Source organism: Macaca mulatta, chromosome 11, assembly GCF_049350105.2.
Source record: "Macaca mulatta isolate MMU2019108-1 chromosome 11, T2T-MMU8v2.0, whole genome shotgun sequence".
NCBI lineage: Eukaryota > Metazoa > Chordata > Mammalia > Primates > Cercopithecidae > Macaca > Macaca mulatta.
In genome coordinates this window covers 20,528,354-20,552,454 of record NC_133416.1, presented here as the reverse complement: position 1 = coordinate 20,552,454, position 24,101 = coordinate 20,528,354, and the positions used below count along the sequence as shown (strand labels likewise).

General features: G+C 35.9%; 1 protein-coding gene across 2 annotated transcripts; it reads left to right on the top strand.

The window, feature by feature from the left end:
* Positions 1-11,257: 11,257 nt before the first annotated feature.
* Positions 11,258-21,311, top strand: RERGL (RERG like). 2 transcript variants are annotated; one of them, XM_001095306.5, is made up of 6 exons: positions 11,258-11,362; positions 12,058-12,211; positions 12,484-12,540; positions 16,349-16,422; positions 17,370-17,518; positions 20,821-21,311. In XM_001095306.5, exons 2-6 carry the CDS (start codon positions 12,160-12,162, stop codon positions 21,101-21,103), a joined length of 615 nt encoding a protein of 204 aa, XP_001095306.4. In that variant the 5' UTR covers positions 11,258-11,362; positions 12,058-12,159; the 3' UTR covers positions 21,104-21,311. The 2 variants fall into 2 exon arrangements, with proteins under 2 accessions (XP_001095306.4, XP_015006695.3); XM_015151209.3 differs by lacking the exon at positions 12,058-12,211.
* Positions 21,312-24,101: the final 2,790 nt, after the last annotated feature.

Below are 24,101 nucleotides of genomic sequence, written 5' to 3'. Positions count from 1 at the left end.
TCCAGCTGTATCCATGTCCCTACAAAGGACATGAACTCATCCTTTTTTATGGCTGCATAGTATTCCATGGTGTATATGATTGACACCATTTTTTTCCAACAGCAGGTGTTCACTTTGTATCTGTGTGTCAGCATTTCTGGGCAATGAAATACTTTTAAATTAAGGCATGCAGGTATGCTTTTTTTTTTTTTTGTCATTGTATGACACACTTAATCCATTATAGTATAGTGTAAATGTAACTTTTCTATGCACTGACAAACCAAAAAATTGGTATGCCTTGCTTTATTGCCATGGTCTAGAACCAAACCCACAATGTCTCAGAGGTATGCCTGGAATACACATAGAAATACTTCATTTTTCAAATGCTGGTTTGTTAATTCACTTTAGGACAAAAATTTTATGACATAATGGCCAATGAGATTATAGGGAGATTTCTGACTCAGAATATCACATTGAACAGTAATTATGGCCACAAATTATTATCTATTAATGTAAAATGTGATCAGTACTACTTTTTTGTGAACAGAACAAAATAAAGATATATCTTGTTCAGAAGAAGTGTCAAATAAAAAGTTAAGGAATGTAACATACACACCTTTAAGTGATCCCAAGAATCTTATTTTGTGCTGCCATAAACAGCAGCACAACTGAGACTGGATAATTTATGAAGAACAGAAGTCTATTAATTCACAGGCTGGGAAGTCGAAGGTTAAGGTGCCACGAGGTTTGGTGTTCGATGAGCCCATTATCTTCTTCCAAGCTGAAGCCTTGCACACTGCATCCTTTTAGGGAAGGAGCCCTAGATCCTCAGATGGTGGAAGGCAGAAGGGCCAAGACAAAGAGCCTACTCCTAAAAGCCCTTTATATAATGACATAATCCATTTATGAGGGTAGAGCTCTTATGGCCTGTCACCTCTGAAGTACCCAACAACCCAATGCCATTAGTTTGGTAATTAAATTTCAACATCAGTTTTGAAGGGGGAGCAAACATTCAAATTGTAGCACCAAGTGAGTCACACTGTTGTATAATCTCCAACCCTGGAGTGCTGGCAGAACCAGTGACTGTCTTTTAACTACTAGATTATGGCATATGGCAAAAGTGATGGAATGTCACTTTTTTTAAATACACACATACAAACACACACAGCCATATGTATATTCAATACATGCATGTTTACAGTGTTTTACATATGTATATGGAAGATTTTATTTATGTATACATTCAGTGTATCACATATATAAATTATCTATCTATCTATCTATCCATCCATCCATCCATCTATCCATCCCATCCATCCCGTCTTTCTTTGCTTGCTAGCATGCATAAGAGAGATTCCCCTTCATTACTGGCTTTGAAGCAGTAAGCTGTCATGTTGTGCAAGGCTATATGAACAAGGCCAAGCGGCAAAGAACTGTAGGAACCCTCTAGGAGCTGAACGAGGCTGCTGGCCAACAGCCAACAAGAAAACAGTAGTCAGAATCCTACCATCACAAAAGGAGGGGAAGTGTCTGTTTTACCAGTTGGTCTTCAGAGAAGACCATAGGCCCACCTCACACTTGGGTTGCAGCCTGATAAGGCTCTTCCAGGCTGCAACTCAGAATCACAAAACGCTCTTAAAACTATGCTCCCTGGACTTTTGGCCTGTAGAAAGTGTGAGATAATAATGTGTGTTACTTTAAGTCACTCAGTTGTGGTAAGGCATTATGCAGCAATAATAAACTAATCCAGGACACAACAGTCTATGATGTAGATTTGGCAGAAATGTAAGGGAGTTATTGCAGAAAATTAGAGTAGTAAAAATTATAGAAGAAAATACTTCATATATAGCAAAACCAACAATTCAATTGAATTTACTTCTAATGAGAAAAAATAGAAGGAAACCTAAAAAAAACCATGGGTTTATACTTATGAATATAAACAGAGAGCTCCCTAAAGAGTTCTATTTTGGGGAAAATAGTCAATAAGATAGTAAGAAATAAAACACATATAAATATATACTGCAAACCTTTTAGAATAATGTCTGAGGCTAAAGCACAGGTGATTATAATTTTACAAAAAATATCAAAGAGGGAAAAATCAATGTTTTATATAAAAATGATGAGCAGGAAATAAGATATGTGGTAGGTGGCAGTGTGTTACAGTGGAAAGACTGGGATTGTATTAATTTGGCTTCTATATTTGCTATTTGGGTAATCTTGAGGAAATTGCAGTTTGAAATATTTAATTAGGGATAAAGAAATCTCTTTAGAAATTTTATTTCTCAGTGTTCTCCAGTAAACCCTAAGAGATATATATGTATGTATATGTATTTACCTATCTATCTAAAGAGCTTTGCAATAGGAAGTTGGATTATGCAGTTATAGAGGCTGGGAACTCCCAAGGTTTGCAGTTGGCAAGCTGGAGACCCAGAAAAGTCAATGGTGTAGTTCCAGTTCAATTCTGAAGGCCTGAGAACCAAAGCTAATGGTATAGTTCCCACCTGAAGGTGGGCAGGTGATGTGGTTTTGCTCTGTGTCCCCACCTAAATCTCTCTGGAATTGTAATCCCCACATGTTGAGAAAGGGACCTGGTGGGAGGTGATTGGATCATGGGGGTGGTTTCTTCCATGTTGTTCTCATGAGAGTGAGTGAATTCTTATGAGCTCTGATGGTTTAAAAGTATGTGGTGGTTCTCTCCTCTCTCTCTCTCGCCACCGTGTTAGATGTGCCTTGTTTCTTCTTCTCTTTCCATCATAATTGTAAGTTTCCTGGGGCCTCCCCAGCCATGTGGAACTGTGAGTCAATTGAACCTGTTTTATTTATAAATTACCCAGTCTCAGTTAGTTCTTTACAGCAGTATGAAAATGGACTAATACAGAAAATTGGTGTCAGAAGTTTAGGGCACTGCTATAAAAATATCTTAAAATGTGGAAGTGACTTTGAACTGGGTAACGGACAGAGGTTGGAACAGTTTGGAGGGCTCAGAAGACGAAAGATGTAGGGGAAGTTTGGAACTTCCTAGATATCTGTTGAATCACCAAAATGCTTATAGTAATATGGACAATCAAGTTCAGAGTAAGGTGGTCTCAGATGGAGATGAGGAGCTTATTGGGAACTTGAGCAAAGGTTACTCTTGCTATGCTTTAGCAAAGAGACTGGCAGCATTTTTCCCCTGCCCTAGAAAACCGTGGAACTTTGAACTTGAGAGAAGTTGATGTAGAGTATCTGACAGAAGAAATTTCTAAGCAGCAAAGCATTTAAATATATGACCTGCCTTTTTCTGAAAGCATACTACAGTCATGTGTGTTCACAAAGAGATTTTCTGCAACTGGAACTTATGTTTAAAACGGAAGCAGTGCATAAAAATTTGGAAAATTTGCAGCCTGACCATTTCTTTTCCCCAGAAAAGAAAAACTCATTTTCTGGGGAGAAATTGAAGCCCAAGCCACTGCAGAAATTTGCATAAGTAATTAGGAGCCCAGTGTTAATGGTTAAGACAATGAGGTACATGTCTCCAGGGCATTTTAGAGATTTCACAGCAGCCCCTCCCATCACAGATCTGGAGGCCCAGGGGGAAAAATAGTTTCCTGGTCCAGGCCCAGCACCCAGCTGCTCCGTGCAGCCTCAGGACATGCTGCCCTGTGCCCCAGCTGCCCCAGCTCCAGCCATAGTTAAAAGGGGCCAAGGCACAGTTCAGGACCATGGATTTAGAAGTCTCTTGGGAGCTTCCATGTGGTGTTGGGCCTGCAGATATGCAGAAGACAATAATTGAGGTTTGGAAACCTCTGGCCTAGATTTCAGAGGATATATGGAAATGCCTGGATGTCCAGGCAGAAGTTTGCTGCAGGGGCAAATCCTTCATGGGGAACCTCTACTAGAGCAAGCAGAGAGGAAATATGGGGTTGGAGCCCCCACCCAGAGTCTCTCCTGGGGCACTGCCTAGTATTGCTGTAAAAATAGGGCTACTGTCCTCCAGACCCCAGAATGGAAGATCCACTGGCACTTTGCATCACGTGCTTGGAAAAGGTGCAGGCACTCAATGCCAGCCTGTGAAAGCAGTTGCAGGGGGCTCTACCCTGCAAAACCATAGGGGTGGAGCTGCTCAAGACTTTGGGAGCCCACCTCTTGCATCAGCATGCCCTTTATGTGAGACATCATGTCAAAGGATATTATTTTGCAGCTTTAAGATTTAATGACTACTCTGTAGGATTTTGGACATGCATGGGGCCTGTAGCCCCTTTGTGTTGGACAATTTCTCCCATTTGGAATGGGAGCATTTACCCAATGCCTGTACCCTATTGTATCTTGAAGTAATTAACTTGCTTTAGATTTCACAGGCTCAGAGGCAGAAGGGACTTGACATGTCACAGATGAGGTTTTGGACTTGGACTTTTGTGTTAATGCTGGATTAAGACTTTGAGGGACTATTGTTAAGGCATGTTTGGTTTTAAATGTGTGAAGGATGTGAAATTTGGGAGGGGCTGGGGCAGAATGTTATGGTTGGACTCTGTCCCCACCCAAATCTCATCTGGAATTGTAATCCTCATATGTCGAGGGAGAGACCTGGCGAGAGGTGATTGGGTCATGGGAGTGATTTTCCCCATGCTGTTCTCGTGAGAGTGAGTGAGTTCTCATGAGCTCTGATGATTTAAAAGTATGTGGTGGTTCCCTCACCTTGCTCTGTGTCTCTTCTGATGCCATATAAGACATGCCTTTCTTTCCCTTCTCCTTCCACCATGATTATAAGTTTCCTGAGGCCTCCCCAGCCATGCAGAACTCTGAGACAATTAAACCTCTTTTCTTTATAAATTACCCAGTCTTAGGTAGTTCTTTATAGCAGTGTGAAATTGGACTCATATAGCAGGCTTGAGATGCCAGCAGAGGCAATGTTTCACAAGTCTGAAGGCATGAAAAGACTGATGATGCAGCTTAATGCAGCCACACAGAAGGAAATTCCCTGTTACTTGTAGGAGGTGGGCAGCCTTTTGTTCTATTCAGTCCCTTCTACTGATTCAATGAGGCCCACCCACATGAGGAAGGACAATATGCTTTACTAGGTCTAACAATTAAAACACTTATATTATCCAAAAACACCCTCATAGACACACCCAGAATAATGGTTGACCAAATACCTGGGTGTCCTGTGGCCAAGTCAAGTTGAAGTGGACAGGTTTTGAGACAAGCAACCTTTAACCTACCTGTGCTTTAAAGACTGAACATTTATCTCTTGTCACAAAGAATGAATGTACATCTTCAGTAAAACCGGTCCTCACTTTTCATCCTCCCTACTGTTTAGTATTGCCATAAGATTTAATTCTAACCAACAGCTTGTGAACAAAATAAACCTCTTCCAGGCTAACCTGCCAAACCTCCTGGCACATGATTTGTCATGCTCTTCCCCTTGTACCACTGTGATGAAGAGTGTTCAGAAGCCAGACACCGAAGACATCGAGAGAGCTGTCCACTTATCAGAAACATCTATGTAAAATTTTATGTGAGCAAGAAATACGCTTATCTTCTTTATGAACCATTGCATATATTAAGGTCTATTTTTAAAAGGCTTCCAAAAAATCAGACTTCTTTATACATTCTATCCTATGTTATTGTAGAAATAAGCTTGAATACTGAAAGTTTATTTTGTAATATTTCTAGAGTAATAAAATGAGTAGAAAAATAAGAGTAACATATCCTTACCACATTTGCATTGTTCAGCCTTTTAAAAATCATGTTTCCACAGAACTTGCACTCACCGAAGTGTTGCTCCCTCAAACTTCCTGTTCCAGGAGCTGCATTACAGAAGGAATAGCATTTTTAAAGATCACAGTCACTTCTGCATTATTGACCAACCACAAGTGATTAAGAAGGAGCTCACTAGAATAATAGTTCACTTTTGAGAAAAACTGTATTATAGCTTAGAAGAAAATCACTGTCTACAGAAAAATTAATATAATTTTTACAGAAGGCAAAAAGAATGAATAGCTGAGTCATAATTACTGTTAGCGATAATTTTAAAGGTATTATAAAATTGGAAAACTAAAACCTTATGGAACAATAAACACCTCAAGAATAATTTAAAAGAATAAATACTAAATCATTACCTTAAAAAGATTATTGCAATTATAAATTACACATAGAGAAAAATTAGCAAAGCCATTCAATTATTTACACTTAAAAACATGCTTTGAAAATCTTTGAAGCTGTTGAGGTATTCATCATTTTCCTTTTGCAAAAAAATGTGCCCATGTACTTTAGTTAGTTACTAACAATACATATCAAATATATTTCTTCAAATATGATACCTAAATGAAAGATTATCTTTCAAAGCATTTTCTAAAAGTATTTAGAGTTATGAAGACATACTTCCATAGGTTAATTCCATTAATGATGAGAGTTTTTAAGTTGCTTGGGAATGATAGAAACATCTCTGTCCTGTTCACTTGAAATTTACACACAGACATAGGTATGTATTATATCACAAAAATCAAATGTGGTATATTGAACTGTAACACAGAACAATACTGGCTTGTGAAAGTGAATTTAAATATTATGGGAATTATGTACAGTTTAAAATTTTACTGAAGTTATTAACTTTTTCTTGAAAAAATTAATGTATACAGTATTTCAATACAATAGCAGCACACAAGAAAACACCCATAGATACATATTATAAATATAACACATATATCACATATATAACATATGTACAGACATATATCATATATAGTATATATAGTATATACATACATACATATCACACATACATATGTGTAATATATATCTCTATATGTCACACACATGTACTTATATAGTATATACGGCTATACATATATAAAAAACACGTAAAAACACAAGTATATATCACATAGTGATTATACATGATACATATACATGAATATATGTGATATATACTTGATAAATGTATATATGTGACATATACATGTATTTTTATATATTTGTATAAAATACTTGTATTTATATATTTGTATATTTTATAAATGTTAATGTATTTTATATATTTTAATATTGTATATGTTATACATGTATAATATATATATATCTCACATATATATATATCCCATGAAGGTGAAGTTAAAGATATAAAGTAGGGCAATAGGAGAGGAAGAGTTAGAGTCATTGGGAATCAATCTTGTAGGTTCAACTAATGTAAGAGTTTCTGACAGGCAGAACACAGAAGACATTATTTGAATAAATTGTTAAGGGGATAATACAATAAAATTTCCCAGAACTGAAGAACAGGAATCTCCACATTTAAAAGGCGAAGTGAACACTGCACAATTAATGGAAAAAAGTGACTTGCAACAAGGAATACCATTGTGAAATTTTAGAATACCATTGGTACAGAAAAGCTCCTAAAAGAACCCAGAATAAAATGGGCAAAGGAAAAGAGAAAGAAAATAAGGAGAAAAAAAGAGAGAAAGAAAGGGGGGGCGGTAAAGACACAGAGATAGAAATAGCGACAGAAAGAAGGGAAGGGGAAGGAAGGGGAAGGAAGGAAAAGAGGGTGATGGGGAGGGGAGGAGAGAGAAAAGAAAATAAAATACAGATCCATAGCAGTTTTCACAGTAGAGTGTTCAGTGTTCAGATATGATTTATCAAATTTGAAGTAAGACTTCCAAGTAGCTGTAAGCCAAATATATTACCACGAATAGGATAGACCCTAAAAATAGTCATCCCAGACCAAATGATATGGGAAGTACGTTTGTTCCATAATGATCAGTTTCACATGCTCAGATGAAAAACAATCCATCAAAAATAATCACATACAAAAGTACTCTGCATGGGCAATCTGATGTTGTATGTATAGTTTAAACTGATGTTGAACTGTTAGGACATTGTTGAAATAAGCAATTATTCGTTTCATGAAACAGATATTATAGCCAAAATAATCTTGGGTTGTGGGTTAATAGAACTTTTGTATTTTAGTAGCCGTTATTATAATAGCTTCATCATTTGGTTAGGTAAATGTCCAGATGTGAATTTATCTGGAAGAAATTTTGGAGGATTTGTGATATCTCTAGCTGAATTTCTTTAGTAACTTGGATTATAATTAGAGGTAAAACAAATAATTCTGATTTCTAATAATCTATTTGTGTATAAGTTTTCATTTTGTTGTGAATAAACCTACAAATAAAAACACTTTGATAAGTACTCCCATGAGACTAACATAACCAACACTTACAGTTTAATTATGATGACTGGGTAAAGAAAATATGGCGTGTATGTACATATACACACATATTATATACATATCTTGTATATATACACACATAATTTTCTATATTTTATATATACACATGGTGTGTGTATGTATATATGGTATATATGTGTGTGTATATGTGGTATATGTGTGTGTATATATACATATACACACACATATATATGGTATACATATATACCTATATACACACACATATGGTATACATATATACATATATACACACACATATATGGTATACATATATACACACACATATGGTATACATATATACACACACATATATGGTATACATATACACATATATACACACATATATATGGTATACATATATACATACATACACACATATGGTATACATATATACATATATACACACATATATATGGTATACATGGTATACATATATACATATATACACACACATATATGGTATACATATATACATACACACACATATATGGTATACATATATACATATACACACACATATATGGTATACATATATACATATATATACACACAAACACACACACACTATGGAATACTACTCAGCCATAAAAAGGAATGAAATCATGTCTTTTGCAGCAACATGGATGTAACTGTAGACCATTATCTTAAGTGAAATAATTTAGAAACAGTAAGTCAAATACTGCATGTTCTTACTTATAAGTGGGAGCTAAATAATGTGTACATATGGAAATACAGAGTGAAATAGGGGATGTCAGAAACTCCAAAGGATGGAAGGCAGGAGAGGGGTGAGGAATGAAAAATTACCTATTGGGTACAATGTGTTACTATTCAGTAATACACTAAACACCCAGACTTCAAGGTTTATTTTATAATCACCAGTAGGCATTAGAGAATTATTTATATTAAAAATTAACCATACATTCAATTTCAGTTATATTCTTTGCATTCTACTCTCCCTCGCTCCCCCATCCTCCCCTTCCTTCCTCCCTTTTCTTTATCTCTTTCTTACTTGCTTGCTTTTTTTTTTTTTTCTTTCTCTTTTTCTTTCTGAAAAGTCCTATATTTCCATTATATTATAAGTTAGTAATGGGACCTACCTCATAAATAAAGGAATAAAATGATTTGGTTTTGGATGTGAATGAATATTTCTTTAGAGAGCTGTAAGAAAAATTTAAGTAGTATAATGTGGCTATTAGAATGTTAATATTTAGCACTCATCATCTGAAGCAAAAAAAAAAAAAAAATGGCACTTCTGGTTCTTAAGAAAATATGTACATGCTTTTATTCTTTCAGTTCAGGTTTACAACTTCACTCTATTTCAGTGCCAGGCTGCTTTCTTGTTAGAACCTCTTTTGGAATCCAAGTGTAAGTAGGGAGGAAGAGGACATGAGAAAAGAATGCCTGTACACTGATAACAAGAAGTTATATGTTGTTTTCAATATCCTCTACGTTATATGAGGTTAAATCTTGCCTTCCTAAGAGTCAAGGAACTCAACCTCTAAAAATATCAGAAGTTTCTTAAGATGACAAAAATAGCATTTCTCCAAATAGAGAAAAAACATCTAATTCCATGGTATAATATGTCGGCTGGCAAATTTCCTTTTAAAAAAGTCATTCTTGTTACTATTTATATAGTTGCAGATATTAAAGAGATCATATTTATTTCCTTAAAATTTGTAATAAAGAAAAAATGCAATTTGGTTGAGCAGTTACCTTGCTGATCCCACAAATTGTCATACTCTCTTGTCCCCTTTCCTTCATGGAGTCTTTATTCTTTTGGAGTAGACACATTTCTTTAATCACTAATCACTTTCCTCCCTCTCTCTATGGTTCCTGCTTATGTTTAAAGATTTACTTACTTTTTGAAGACCTTTATATCCACATGTTCTGCTTTCCCTGGTCCTAATTTAGCAACAACCCTGTTTACTGTAATTTTAATTGTTTCCATTTTCTCTTAGTAGAGTGTAGACTCTATCAAGGCAGGAAAATCATGATTTAACAATAGTGGGTTCTTAAACCTAACATAGCTTTAAAATATATTTGCAAGTAGAAAATTTTTGTTAAATAAATGCATTTTTGAAAAAGCAAATTATTATTCCTGTGACTAACAGTCTAGAAATGAAACTTTTTCCTTGGGCCTCAAAATTTAGTACACACATGTAGGCTTATTGTATTTGTTGTAGAATTTTTACATATCTAAATTGGGAGATAAAAGAGGAAGAAAGTAATGGGGTAGTAGGGAAATCTGACAAAAAGAAACAGGAAAAACTCATCATTTTGCAAATTAAATTTACCTCTATTATAAAGCAGGAATGAATCATGCCAGAGTACCCCTTCCAAATTTTCTTTCCTTTGTCGCTTCTTTTTTCTAATTTCAATGTACTACAGAAGGAAATGTGACAGGTTTATATTTATTTATTTTCTAACAAATGACATTGCTTTATTTTTCTCCAGAAATATTGCTGTTGTCTATTGACAAAACATTTTTTAAAGGAGAAATTACTTAGTAAATAAGACATTGGATAAGTTAAAACTCTGTAGTGCCCAGTTTTGCTTCTTGAGAATCTCGTATGATTCACAAACATGGTCTAGATATGTATTTTTATTGGAATCAAACCTAAACTTCTAAATCCTAGATAGTTGTGCTGTTTTTATGATTGAATGAACAGATTTCCCTTTTTCTTTCACAGAAGAAACCCTAGCAGATATAGGCTCAGATACTAATAAAACAAACCAATACAATCAAAGTAAATTCACAAGAGATGTTTACCCATCCTCTATACTGTTTTTTTTTTTTTTTAGGTCCTAGGAGAAGGTAGATTCCAGGTACACAAAAATAGAGAATTGTAAGCTAAGGTTCTGTTATAAATATATACATATTTTCTTTATAACCCTTTAGGTCTAAAGAGTAACTCTAGTTTTTTAAAAATATGTTATACGAAAACTGAGTTGAAAACTACTCTAGGAAAACATTTTTAAAGTTATTGTTGGCTGGTGGGAATATGGGGTGGAGTTGTTCTTAGAGAAATGAGAGCAGCAATAACAAGGAAGTTTTAAAAAAAGCTTGTCACAGGGCAGCATAGTTCCAGAAGACAGTACTGACCAAGGAGCAGAAAAGCAAGATGAATGATGTGAAACTTGCTGTCTTGGGTGGTGAAGGAACGGGCAAATCTGGTGAGTGGTGATGTCTTCTATGTTATAATAGAGTATAGAAAGAGCGAGAAACTGACATGTTAACCATTAACCATGTATTTTATATATATTTCATATATATGAAAATACATCTATAATAACATCTCACTGGGATGATAGGCACATTGTTTTTCATTAGGAGTTTCCATTTTTATGGGCAAGTAACTATGTTTATAGAATATATAGGCAGGTATAGCAAGATAAATACCTGAAATTTTACTTTGTATATTATTCTACTGATGTTTACAATTCATAGGAATAACAGGAAATTTCTACATCACTATCCCACCTACTTCTCCCTTCAACACACCTGCCCTCATACCCACTAGTTGCCAAACAATGGCCTTGATAGAACTCATCTGTTCTGAAACTAGGGTAGGGAGATGTTTGGAGATTTGTGGATTATATTTTAAATATAGCATTACTGAGATGAAAGAACTTTGCGGGGCATGGCTTGGTGGATGTCCTGGAACTGAGAAATAATGTGCCCTAACTTTGGAAGTCATGCTTTTGTTTTGTTGTATTTTACTTTGGTCTTGGTCACATTATAATAGTAGGATGCTACCAATAGGGCCACTTGAGCCTAAAGAATCACGACATCTTAACTGGCCAAACCCAGGAGCTGTGACATGGTGAACGGATACCAGAGGTTCTTTTTCTATTTCCTGGATTTGTAGGTCCCTACATCCTTAAATAACTGCAAATACTTGGTAGTGTCCTTGTGACTATTACATCTAGTACTTTGAAGCCAGACTGAATTTGATAGAGAAAATAAACAGATGTCAAACTTCTTGCATCTTAAATATGAGAAATCTGTTTCTGTTACAAAAGGTAAGTGGCCTTATGTTTTTGCAGTAATGAATTAACTGCATAGTGATTTAGATGTGCAGCGCTTTAAGATCACTTCCTTTCCAGCTTTTTAATCATTTGTTTGTACCACGGAAATATTGTGAACTACTATTTAGAACAGAATTTGGTAAAACTTTAAAGTCTTTATTAATTCTTGAATATTTTTTATTTAAGAACTAAAACCTCATGCACATAACCAAATTTTCTGTTTCATAAAATATAACAGCCTTAAATCTAGATTGTTTGCTTTGCAGCTCTTACAGTGAGGTTTCTTACTAAGCGATTCATTGGAGAATATGCTTCTAATTTTGGTAAGTCACTACTCTAGACATTTTTACCTTAAAATTTTTAACATCATAATTAAATCCCACTTAAGTACAGAGATGCATTTTGATAGACTGTACCCTTTTTATGCATATAAAACTGTTTGTTTATTCACATATTCTGATTAGAAATGCCAAAATAGGAACTTGAATTAAATGTTCTTTTATGGTAAAATTCACCCAATTTGATGTTAAGACTGGTTTCAAAGTCTGGAACTGGAAAAACATTAAAACTAAGATCCTCTCTTCAAACTATTGTAGAACATGCAACTGAATATTTCTTGTGAGGTATAAAACAACTTTGAAATTAAATCAACATTCTTTAAAAAATAAGAAAATTAATACTGAAACCACAACAAAGGAATAAAGTTTATTTTTATTATAAAACCATAAGAAAATAGGAAAATTATGCCTTGATTAAACATCATATTATCTAAGTCATTTATATAAATGTAGAAACATTTAAAACACATAACAGGGCATTTTGATATAATTTTAAGATTATTTCATGAACTCTTCTGTAAATTTGTTTGATTAGAATTAGCATAATATGTGGGAAACAGTACAACATAAAAAGTGAGAAATCTTGCCATAATTTTGAGCATGTTTTTGGCTCACCAATTAAATATGATGGTGCTAATATCTTACTTCATTGAAGAAATGAGTTGAGGAGATTTTTTTTTTTTTAAATGAGGATGGCAGATTACAGAAAATATAAAAATTGGGAGAAAGGAGAATGTTTTTGTTGATTATTACTTAGACTAAGGGAATTTATGATTGCAAGTGTATTTTTCCATGAGAAACAAACAAAAATCTTTAGCATTCAATCATGAAGTAGCATAATTGGAGTATCTCAGAAAATAGCTTTAATATATTACATTGTGTTTTTCCCTACATGAATTCAACATGGTATTTCAGTCCAAATGACATTATGAACATTTTAGGGCAAAAGCCTGAAAACTGATTATAGAAAGTTGAAAACATAAAAAGAAAAATTCCTGTTGTTTCATTTTTGAGGGCAATGACATCAGTCAAAAACGTCAACATAACATACAAGTTAGGACTCGGGCATGAGAAAATGTCCCAGAACTAAAAAATAAAACAAACACAGAATGATACACCATCCAAATAACAACAAAAACTCTCAACGTAAACTTTGATATAGTATAGTTGTATAAACTAATGAAATGTTTACACATTTCTGGCTGTTACATCTCAATGAAAAATAAGAGACCTAGAGGCATTTTTGAAAAGCCAACCAAATGATCAAAAGCTCATTAACTCGGAGGGCAAACTAGCAAAAATGACTCCACTTTGTATATTAAAACTAGAAGGGGAAATAATACAATTCTAAAAATGTGAGAATTGATGACACTTGCTGGCAGTTTTTGAGATTTGAGAGTGAATAATTTTAATTGACTAGAAGGAAATAATGTGGTTTGGAGTCAAGAATAAACCTATAAAGTTTAGAAGAACCTGGCTGAAAACATAATTTAAGGTTTCATGAAACTGTAACAAATTTCATTAAATATAACCTGGTAGGAGGTAAGAAGTCAACCCTAATCCTCTAAGAGAATTTGATCAGATAATTGATGTGATCTGGCTACAAGGTTCACTTTTACTTCTTTTTTTTTTTTCTTTTTTTTTTTTTGAGACGGAGTCTCGCTCTGTCGCCCAGGCTGGAGTGCAGTGGCGCGATCTCGGCTCACTGCAAGCTCCGCCTCCTGGGTTCACGCCATTCTCCTGCCTCAGCCTCCCGAGTAGCTGGGACTACAGGCGCCCGCCACCTCGCCCGGCTAATTTTTTTGTATTTTTTTTTTTAGTAGAGACGGGGTTTCACCGTGTTAGCCAGGATGGTCTCGATCTCCTGACCTCGTGATCCACCCGTCTCGGCCTCCCAAAGTCCTGGGATTACAGGCTTGAGCCACCGCGCCCAGCCCACTTGTGTTGAGAATACACTAGAAACAGGAAGGGTGTTAGAGGAAGGATGGAAACAGATGACTTAGGAGGCTTTGTGATAAATTAGGCAATTAATGATGGTGGTCTAGACTATATTGTTAACAATGGAGATGGTGAGATACAGACAAATTCAAAATATATTTTGAACGTAGACTAAAAGAATTTTAGAATAAATTTTAGAATAAATATGTGACGTAAGACAAATAATCAAGGATAATCCTTTTTTTTTTTTTTTTTTACCTGAGAAACTGCAGTTATAGATATGCCATTTAACAAAATGGAAAATTGTAGAAGATGCAGCCTTTGCAGGGATATCAGGGGTTCAGCTTGAGGTGTGTTAAGATTGAGATATCATGTAATCCCAGCACTTTGGGAGGCCGAGACGGGTGGATCACGAGGTCAGGAGATCAAGACCATCCTGGCTAACACGGTGAAACCCCGTCTCTACTAAAAAATACCAAAAACTAGCCGGGCGAGGTGACGGGCGTCTGTAGTCCCAGCTACTGGGGAGGCTGAGACAGGAGAATGGCGTGAACCCGGGAGGCGGAGCTTGCAGTGAGCTCAGATCCGGCCACTGCACTCCAGCCTGGGCGATAGAGCGAGACTCCGTCACAAAAACAAAAAACAAAAAACAAAAACAAACAAAAAAAAAGATTGAGATATCTATCAAGTATCTAAATGGAGATGTCCAATAGTAAGTTATTTGTGTCCAGAGTTCAGGGATGAGGTATGGGCTTCAGACATAAGTTGGGTTCATGAGAAATAATTGGCATGTGACAGCTTGGGACTAGAAGAGATCTGAAAAAGAATGTAAGAAGAGAAGAAATCTATGAACTGGATCCATGTTTGAGATGCGAGAAGTCAGTGGGGACAGGGAGAGGTGAACAAAAGATTAAGACGGAACAACAAGGAATTAAAAAACAAACAAAAACTGGAGACAGTCTTGCTTTGAAGGTCATGTAAAGGAGATACTTTAAGGAGGCAGGAATGATCAACTGCGTTAATGCTACCAATAAGGCAAATAAAATCAAGATAGAGAATTAACCATTAAGCCATAATACATTTAAGCTAGAAGAAATTTTTCATGTTTGTAAGATGTGGCTAATGATATGGTAAAGAGGAAAAAATTATGATATATAAGAGGGAAGTAGAATTGCTGAAGCCATGTCTCTCAGCGGGTGAGGAGAAATCACTAGCTGAGAGTGAATGGGTTTACTTTAGATAGGAACATAGATGTTCCACGCACAGTAATAGGATGGAATATAAATATATGAGCAAAAAGGTATGTAGGTGAATATAGATAGTGGTGAGATTCATTTGTAAGAAACATATCGGCCAGGCGCAGTGGCTCACGCGTGTAGTCCCAGCACTTTGGGAGGCCGAGGTGGGGGGATCACGATGTCAAGAGATTGAGACCATCCTGGCTAACACGGTGAAACCCCGTCTCTACTAAAAATACAAAAAAAAAAAAAAAAAAAATTAGTTGGGCGCAGTGCCACACGACTGTGGTCCCATACGACTGTGGTCCCAGCTACTCGGGAGGCTGAGGCAGGAGAGTGGCATGAACCTGGGTGGCAGAGCTTGTAGTGACCCGAGATTGCCCCACTGCACTCCAGCCTGAGTGACAGAGCGAGACTCTGTCTCCAAAAAAACAAAAACGAAAAAACATATCTGAGTAAATACAACAAATACATGCTTTCGGTCACCAGCAATATAAAAAGGGCACAATACGATTCCACTAAAATGTGAGTGGTTGAATCTATCAGACTCTGATTCAGATATGAGTTCACATTCAGAGTATTTTCATACTGACAGTGAATGTGCAATATTTTTGCAGAATCTATCTATAACAAGCACTTGTGTTTGGAAAGGAAACAACTAAATCTGGAAATATATGACCCTTGTTCTCAAGTAAGTAAAACAAAACACCTTTTATATTGATTTATTGATTGATTTTTTAACAATCATGATTTTGAAGATTATATGGCGGTAAGTGAAAAAAGTGAAAAGTTGCAGTGTTAAAACCAAAGTTTCTTCTCATTTTAATTATTAAAAACTTAAGAGATTATTTTCTTGTGTTGTCAATTCCATTACCTGTCATCTCTAACTTCATGTCAACAATTATATCACAAATATCTTTAAAATTGCAACATTAGGCTGTTTCTATATTTCTATCAGGTCACAGTGTCACTGCCAGAAGATAATAGTTAAGTGGCTTATCAATTCACTTTTTATTTTCAACTAAGTTGCACTTATAACTAACCAGTTGTCAATAAAACATAATACATAAAATAGATTTTCAGTACAAACCTCCTTGTCTATTCATATGGGAAAACAGTTAAAATGGGATTATACAAATAAGAGAAAAATGGCCATTTATTCAGGACTTCAAAACAACTGTATGAGACAGATCATTTAGGGTAAATAAAAATATACCTTAAATATTTTAGCTAAACCTTTATAATATTTTTGATTTTTATTGATTTAAATCTAGTACCAGAAATCAATAGATACTCCATTCACTAACAGATAAATGATATACATTCACAACAAATATGTGGGTATTAGTTCAAAAGACAATTATTGTAGCTCATCAAATTTTCTGAAAAAGTGGAGATGTTTTCTTCTAGAAAAGTTATAAAATTAGATAGATATAACTTTATTATAGTTCTGTTTTACATTTAATCACTTTTAATTAAGGACAATGAGTAATAAAGAACTATATTTTAGAAAATATCAGTATTTAACATACTGATGTATCTTCCAGCTGAAGTGGGTCTCCATTAGTTGACTGTTTAAAGTATAAAAACACAGGTATTAGATCCCAACCACTCTTAATGTACTTGGTTTATTTTCAGACACAGAAAGCAAAATTCTCCCTCACAAGTGAGCTTCACTGGGCAGATGGGTTTGTTATTGTGTATGACATCAGTGATAGGTCTTCATTTGCTTTCGCGAAAGCACTGATCTACAGAATCCGGGAGCCACAGACTAGTCATTGTAAAAGGTAAGGAAGGTATTTTTCATTCCTTTCTCCTTTCTTTTTAGTAAATCATCATATAGCCGTAAGCATCATTAGGAAGGGTTTAATACAGCCTTCCAATTACGAAATTTAACAGCCCTGAACAATTCACCTTCCCATTCCACAGGAGTTACACATGTAGTAAAAGGAATAAGATGAGAATGCTTTATATCCTGGCTGCCATAAACAGTTACTCGCCCTGAGTAAATGGCTATTTTACAAGACAGCTTCTATTGTTAACATGACACTCACTTGCAAAATAATGGTCCTTTGTATATAAGATAGTTCTCTTTCCAACCTTTTCTTTCCATTCTCACAAAAATGTTAAGGATACTAAATAAATTCAGATTTATTACGTTTGGCATCCCGTGAAATCCAATTCCTAGTCACTGAGTTGTTCAATCTATCAAAGCAAAATAGACGGAATAATCAAACTGTTTACAAATTCTAAATATGAGAATACATTTTTCTCCATTTTACCTGCTAAAGGGCTGATCAACAATTCCTTATTCTTGTCTTGACACAAGGAACTATGAAAACATGATTGTGCCTTAAGCTATTGTTTCATTAGTAGATAAAAGTTTAAGCATCTGAGTTTCCAATTTAAGTTTCCCCATTTTTCAGTCATTTTGGCCTTTTCCATTTAAAGTACTTTTGCTCAACGTTCTGATTGTAAAAGAGTCTTCGTGCTTTTAGCCAATTTAGCCCTTAGAATCTAAATAGTATTCTAATCTGGTAAGTAAAAAAAGCACAATACTACTGAGAATTGGTATATGTACTTTTAGTATCTATTTTAAATGTCCACTATAAAGAAATCATGGGATAATAATTGATAAAGTATTTCCCTGGAGTTAGATGATGTACATTCTTGCTTTCCTTTGATTCGGCCTAAGTAAGCCACTTTAATCTCTAGAGCTCATTTTTCTAATTATTTAACTGGTGGCAGCAGGATAGGAGAAACAGATGAGATTTTACTAAGGTGCCTCATAGCTCTTATTTCCTATATTACTGATATTTTAGAACTCCATTGTTTCAATCATTAAATATCTTATATTTAAGCATCATGATGTAGATAACGGACAGAAATAAAATTCTGACATTTCTTCAAAGTAATCACTCAAGAACACTTAAAAACATACTGAAAGTATAAACATTTGTATTGGACATTTTTCAGGAAATATTTCTAATTTATTGACTAAATAATTCTTTGAATGTTTTCAGTTCTCAATCTGTAAAAAGACTAGGAAAGCAAAATATATCACTATTTCATTAAATTATATCTGATATTTGTGGCCCACCCTTGAAAACCTATGTATATATTCTTCCTCATTTACCCTTTTCAATAATTTTATAAACTAGACTAAAAAAAGACCTTAGTAGCATTTTTAAAAGTTCACCACACATTGTCATTTGAATGACACCAACTTTTAGTGGAATTGGGGCCAGTAAGAGTTGAAGACTGACTGTGTGCACCCATTTTTTTTCCTTATAGTAGATATCTTTGCAGTGTTCTATGCCTTTTAAAGCCTAGTGATTTTAATATATTCTTCAACTCAAACTCTATTTTTGTGTTGTTTCATTATAACCAAGGAGGATATATTGATGTTTACAGATATATTTTATCTTAACAAAGACACATTTCTTAAACAGGAGAATTGGGCAAGTTCATGAGATTATACAGTTTTCTCGGGAGCATGTTATAATGGCTATTAGTGGAGCGAAACAGCAATAAATATTGAATATTTTTGCTTATGAAAATTTTATCTAAATTGACTGTTCAATTATAGTAACTGTATAAGTAAAGAGACATTTGCTAGCTCTTCCCTTGCAATTGATAAGGAACATGAAAAATAACACTTCGTCAGCATCTTTCATTGCCTGGGCCTGTGTTAGGTATTTTTATATACATCATTTAATGTATACAGTCTCCATGAGATTTAATCTCTGAGAATTCTGTGTGAGGATTATTTCACCATTTTTGAAACTTTGAATTTAGGTTCGGGGTAGATGTGCAGGTTTTTTACACAGGTAAACTTGTGTCATGGAGGTTTATTGTACAGATTATTTCATCACCCAGGTATGAAGCCTAGAACCCATTAATTTTTCCTGATCCTCTTCCTCCTCCCAACCTCGACCTTCCAATAGGCACCATTATGTGTTATTCCCCTCTGTGTCTCCATATGTTCTCATCATTTAGGTCTCACTTATGAGTGAGGACATGCAGTATTTGATTTTCTGTTATCGTGTCAACTTACTAGAGATAAGGGCCTCCAGCTCCATCCATGTCCCTGCAAAGGACATGCTCTTTTTTTTGAGACAAGAGCCTCACTCTGTCACCCAGGCTGGAGAGCAGTGGCATGATCTTGGCTCACTGAAACCTCCGCCTCCCGGGTTCAAGAGATTCTCCTGCCTCAGCCTCCCGAGTAGCTGGGACTACAGGCGCCCACCACCATGCCCAGCTAATTTTTTGTATTTTTAGTAGAGGTGGGGTTTCACTGTATTAGCCAGGATGGTCTCAATCTCCTGACCTCGTGATCGGCCTGCCTCAGCCTCCCAGAGTGCTCGGATTACAGGCATGAACCACTGCACATGCCCGCTCTCATTCTTTTTTATGGCTGCATAATATTCCATAATGAATATGTACCACATTTTTACATTAAAGGAAATTGAAAGTGGGAAAGATAACAATCATACTTTGGTTAGTAGACAGCACCAGAATTCAGTAATAGGTCCATGTTACTTCAAATCCTGTGCTTTAAGAGCCTTGTTGCGGGGCCGGGCGCGGTGGCTCAAGCCTGTAATCCCAGCACTTTGGGAGGCCGAGACGGGCAGATCACGAGGTCAGAAGATCAAGACCATCCTGGCTAACACGGTGAAACCCCGTCTCTACCAAAAAAATACAAAAAACTAGCTGGGCGAGGTGGCGGGTGCCTGTAGTCCCAGCTACTCGGGAGGCTGAGGCAGGAGAAGGGCGTGAACCCGGGAGGCGGAGCTTGCAGTGAGCTGAGATTCGGCCACTGCACTCCAGCCTGGGCAACAGAGTGAGACTCTGTCTCAAAAAAAAAAAAAAAAAAAAAAAAAGAGCCTTGTTGCTTCTGTGCTATTTACATTTTATCTAAAATGATTTTAAGTAATTGGAGCTATGTGTAACAATACACACACATGACCATAAGTAACACACATACACACTATTTTTTTCTTTGATTTATAATCCTTTGGCTATAAATCTGTTTTTTTAAAAAAGTTGTTAAAACAGTCTTGCTAAAAATTGTGTATCTCTCTTTCAGAGCTGTGGAATCAGCCATGTTTTTGGTTGGCAACAAACGAGATCTTTGTCATGTGCGAGAGGTTGGCTGGGAAGAAGGGCAAAAGCTGGCACTGGATAACCGATGCCAATTCTGTGAACTGTCTGCAGCAGAGCAGTCTCTGGAAGTGGAAATGATGTTTATCAGAATTATCAAGGACATCCTGATGAACTTCAAACTCAAAGAAAAGAGACGACCCAGTGGATCTAAATCAATGGCCAAATTGATCAATAATGTATTTGGAAAGAGAAGGAAATCTGTTTAGTAGACATGAAATGACTATGAACCACAGCTGTGTTTTCAAACATGTAGTTTGCCTTTTTGTTTGTTGTATCCTGTTCACTCTCCTTCACACAGAACCTTTCATTTATTGTACAACATTGCACTCACCCTAACCTACTGGTGGACAGCTATCCAGTTTGCCTTGACAAATATACTCTGCTTATGTGAATTTATTAAACGACCATGCCATAGTTTGTGGTTTACCTTTATTTTACACAGTTCTTTTGAATGAAATGGGTACTTATATTCATACAGTTAATAGATTACAGAGCTTAGTTTATCAATCTATGAAAGTTCTTGATTTATTTAATAGAATTACATGCATTTGATTTAAAGGTGTCTTTACAATAATTCAGTAGCTTACATAGTATTATGCATATTTTGTAATAAAACTTAGGCCTTAAGCAAATTCCTTCCCCAAGAGTATATATATTCTGTAGTTGATCTGATGAAAAAGTCTACCCTTCTTCATTTTCATGTATCACGCTATGTTAGCAAGGGTCATTGTCACAGATATGTTAATTTATAGAGCTAAGGTCCTTTTCAGATCGAAACATTTAGAAATTCATACATCATAGGACAGACAGAAGTAAAAACTTGTTGGGGAATTTATAACCTTAAAGGCTTTGTTGCCCTGAAATAAGTATTTGTGGATTAGGTACAAACATTTTGGTTCTTCTCAGGTTATTCTAATTACTGTTTCTTTCCGAAGACAAGTGTCTACCTCCTAGACCATGGTACCACTGCCGCAGCCCTTGTGGACCTTTGACGAAAGATGTCTTTCAAGTTGAGATCCAAGGCTTAATTTTGGCCAAATTGCTGACAAATCAAGGTTAGGTCTCAGGCACAGGAAATTATGACAACACACAATGCTACATGTACATACTTGATTAATAAGTGTTGTCAAGACCCTGGGGACCAAGGTGGGTGAAGTCCTTTAATAGGGAGTGTTAGAGTGACCTTGGAGAGGGGTGAAACAATATTAAGCTCACTCACCAGGAGCCACAGTGCAACATTGTAAGAGTGACACCTAGAGCTGGTCTGAATAGATTTGCTGTTCGTTAGAAGTCTGACCTTGACGATATACTAAAGTAAAAGTAGTGGGAAAACAGAAGCTTATGTGGTAGTGTACAAAATTGGTTTAGAATGTTTATAAAGACGTGAAGAAGTTTAGGGTTACTATATTAAATTAGTCCCAAGAACCCAGTGTTTGACTACCATCCCTGGGAGAATTCAGGGGAACTTCCTTTACTCAGGAAGTAGGATGCACTGATGAGTAGGCACAGACAACTCTGAAAAGCTTAGTGGTGACTCTGCTCTCTGGGTGAGAGTTAACAGTAGATCCACTCCCTTGTTTAGCATCAGTGGATGCTACCACTGAACTGTGCTGTCCCATATCACTGCAGATCACAGGATCCTGAAACAGCAAAATCTAGATGCTAGCATTTAACCTGCAGCTTGTTATCCACTCTCCCAGCAACCTAAGAAATGGTGCCATACCCAGCGTGGAGGTTTTATTTCGGAAACTGACTGGTTGGATACTTAGAAGTGATGTGCTCAATCAGCCACATTGATGGAAAGTCCATATTGTGGACCCATGCATTGCTTCCATCTCTGCCACCATGGCCACTGTTATCGTGAGTCAGTTACCTAAGGAGAGATGGCCAGAAAAGAGTCAAGTAGATATCTGAAGGCCAAGTCATCCTGTCCACCTGATTGTAAAGTTATAGCTCTTCTGGGCATTAACATGATACACAAAAAACTGTGGTTTTTTTTTTTTTTTTTTTTTTTTTTGGGACGAAGTCTCGCTCTGTCGCCCAGGCTGGAGTGCAGTGGCGGGATCTCAGCTCACTGCAAGCTCCGCCTCCCGGGTTCACGCCATTCTCCTGCCTCAGCCTCCCGAGTAGCTGGGACTACAGGCGCCCACAACCGCGCCCGGCTAATTTTTTGTATTTTTAGTAGAGACGGGGTTTCACCGTGTTAGCCAGGATCGTCTCGATCTCCTGAACTTGTGATCTGCCCACCTCGGTCTCCCAAAGTGCTGGGATTACAGGCGTGAGCCACTGTGCCCGGCCAAATCTGCGTATTTATGATTCCTCCGAGAGCTATCCTTTCACATACTTTTCCTTTAAAACTTACCGTGATGAGTATTCCAGCTTTACCTTTTACGTACTCTGACCAACTGGAAAAACTATTAATCACTGCCTAGAAACAGTGTATTACATGCCAGTTTTCTTACCCTACATTTTTAAAGTGGTGAACTTTTAAAAATGTTACTAAGGTCTTTTTTAGTCTAGTTTATGAAATTAGGGTAAATGAGGAAGGATATACACAAATGTTTTCAATGGTGGGTCACAAATATTATATAATTTAATGAAATAGTGATATATTTTGCTTTCCTAGTCTTTTGTAGACAACAAAGTGTACTTCCTGAAATCCTGCCAGCTGAGATAGTTTCTGTTAATAAGCTTCATGGTCATCTCTGTGTAAGACTGTAATGAGGCAGTCTTCTTCTGGCTGGCATTTAACATATCAGGTTTGAGTAAGTACAGCTTCCCATCAGCTAGGAACATTTATATTAGATAGCTATGTGAGTGAAAAATAAACTTCTATTGTACAAAGCTGTCTTAGCAAATTTACTGATGCACTCTTATGGTCAATTGTTTATAAAAATTGTATTAATTTTTGAGTTTTAATATTGGCTATGTATACATATATATTTATCAGTACAAGCAGTTATACTTGAATATGGTTTTTGTTTTGTTTTTTCTTCTGGATTATCTCATTTTTAGAGATTTGGTCTTCATTCTTTAGAATCATTTTTCCAGTTAAAGATTATTTGGGAACAATTTTGCATTAAAAATAACATTTATCTATGTTAAATGTAAGAATCTAATGTTAAATGGTAATTTTTAATAGTTTAATTCATGCATATGTACCTGCGATAAGTCAGATCAAAATTTTTCTGTCAAAGGTACTGC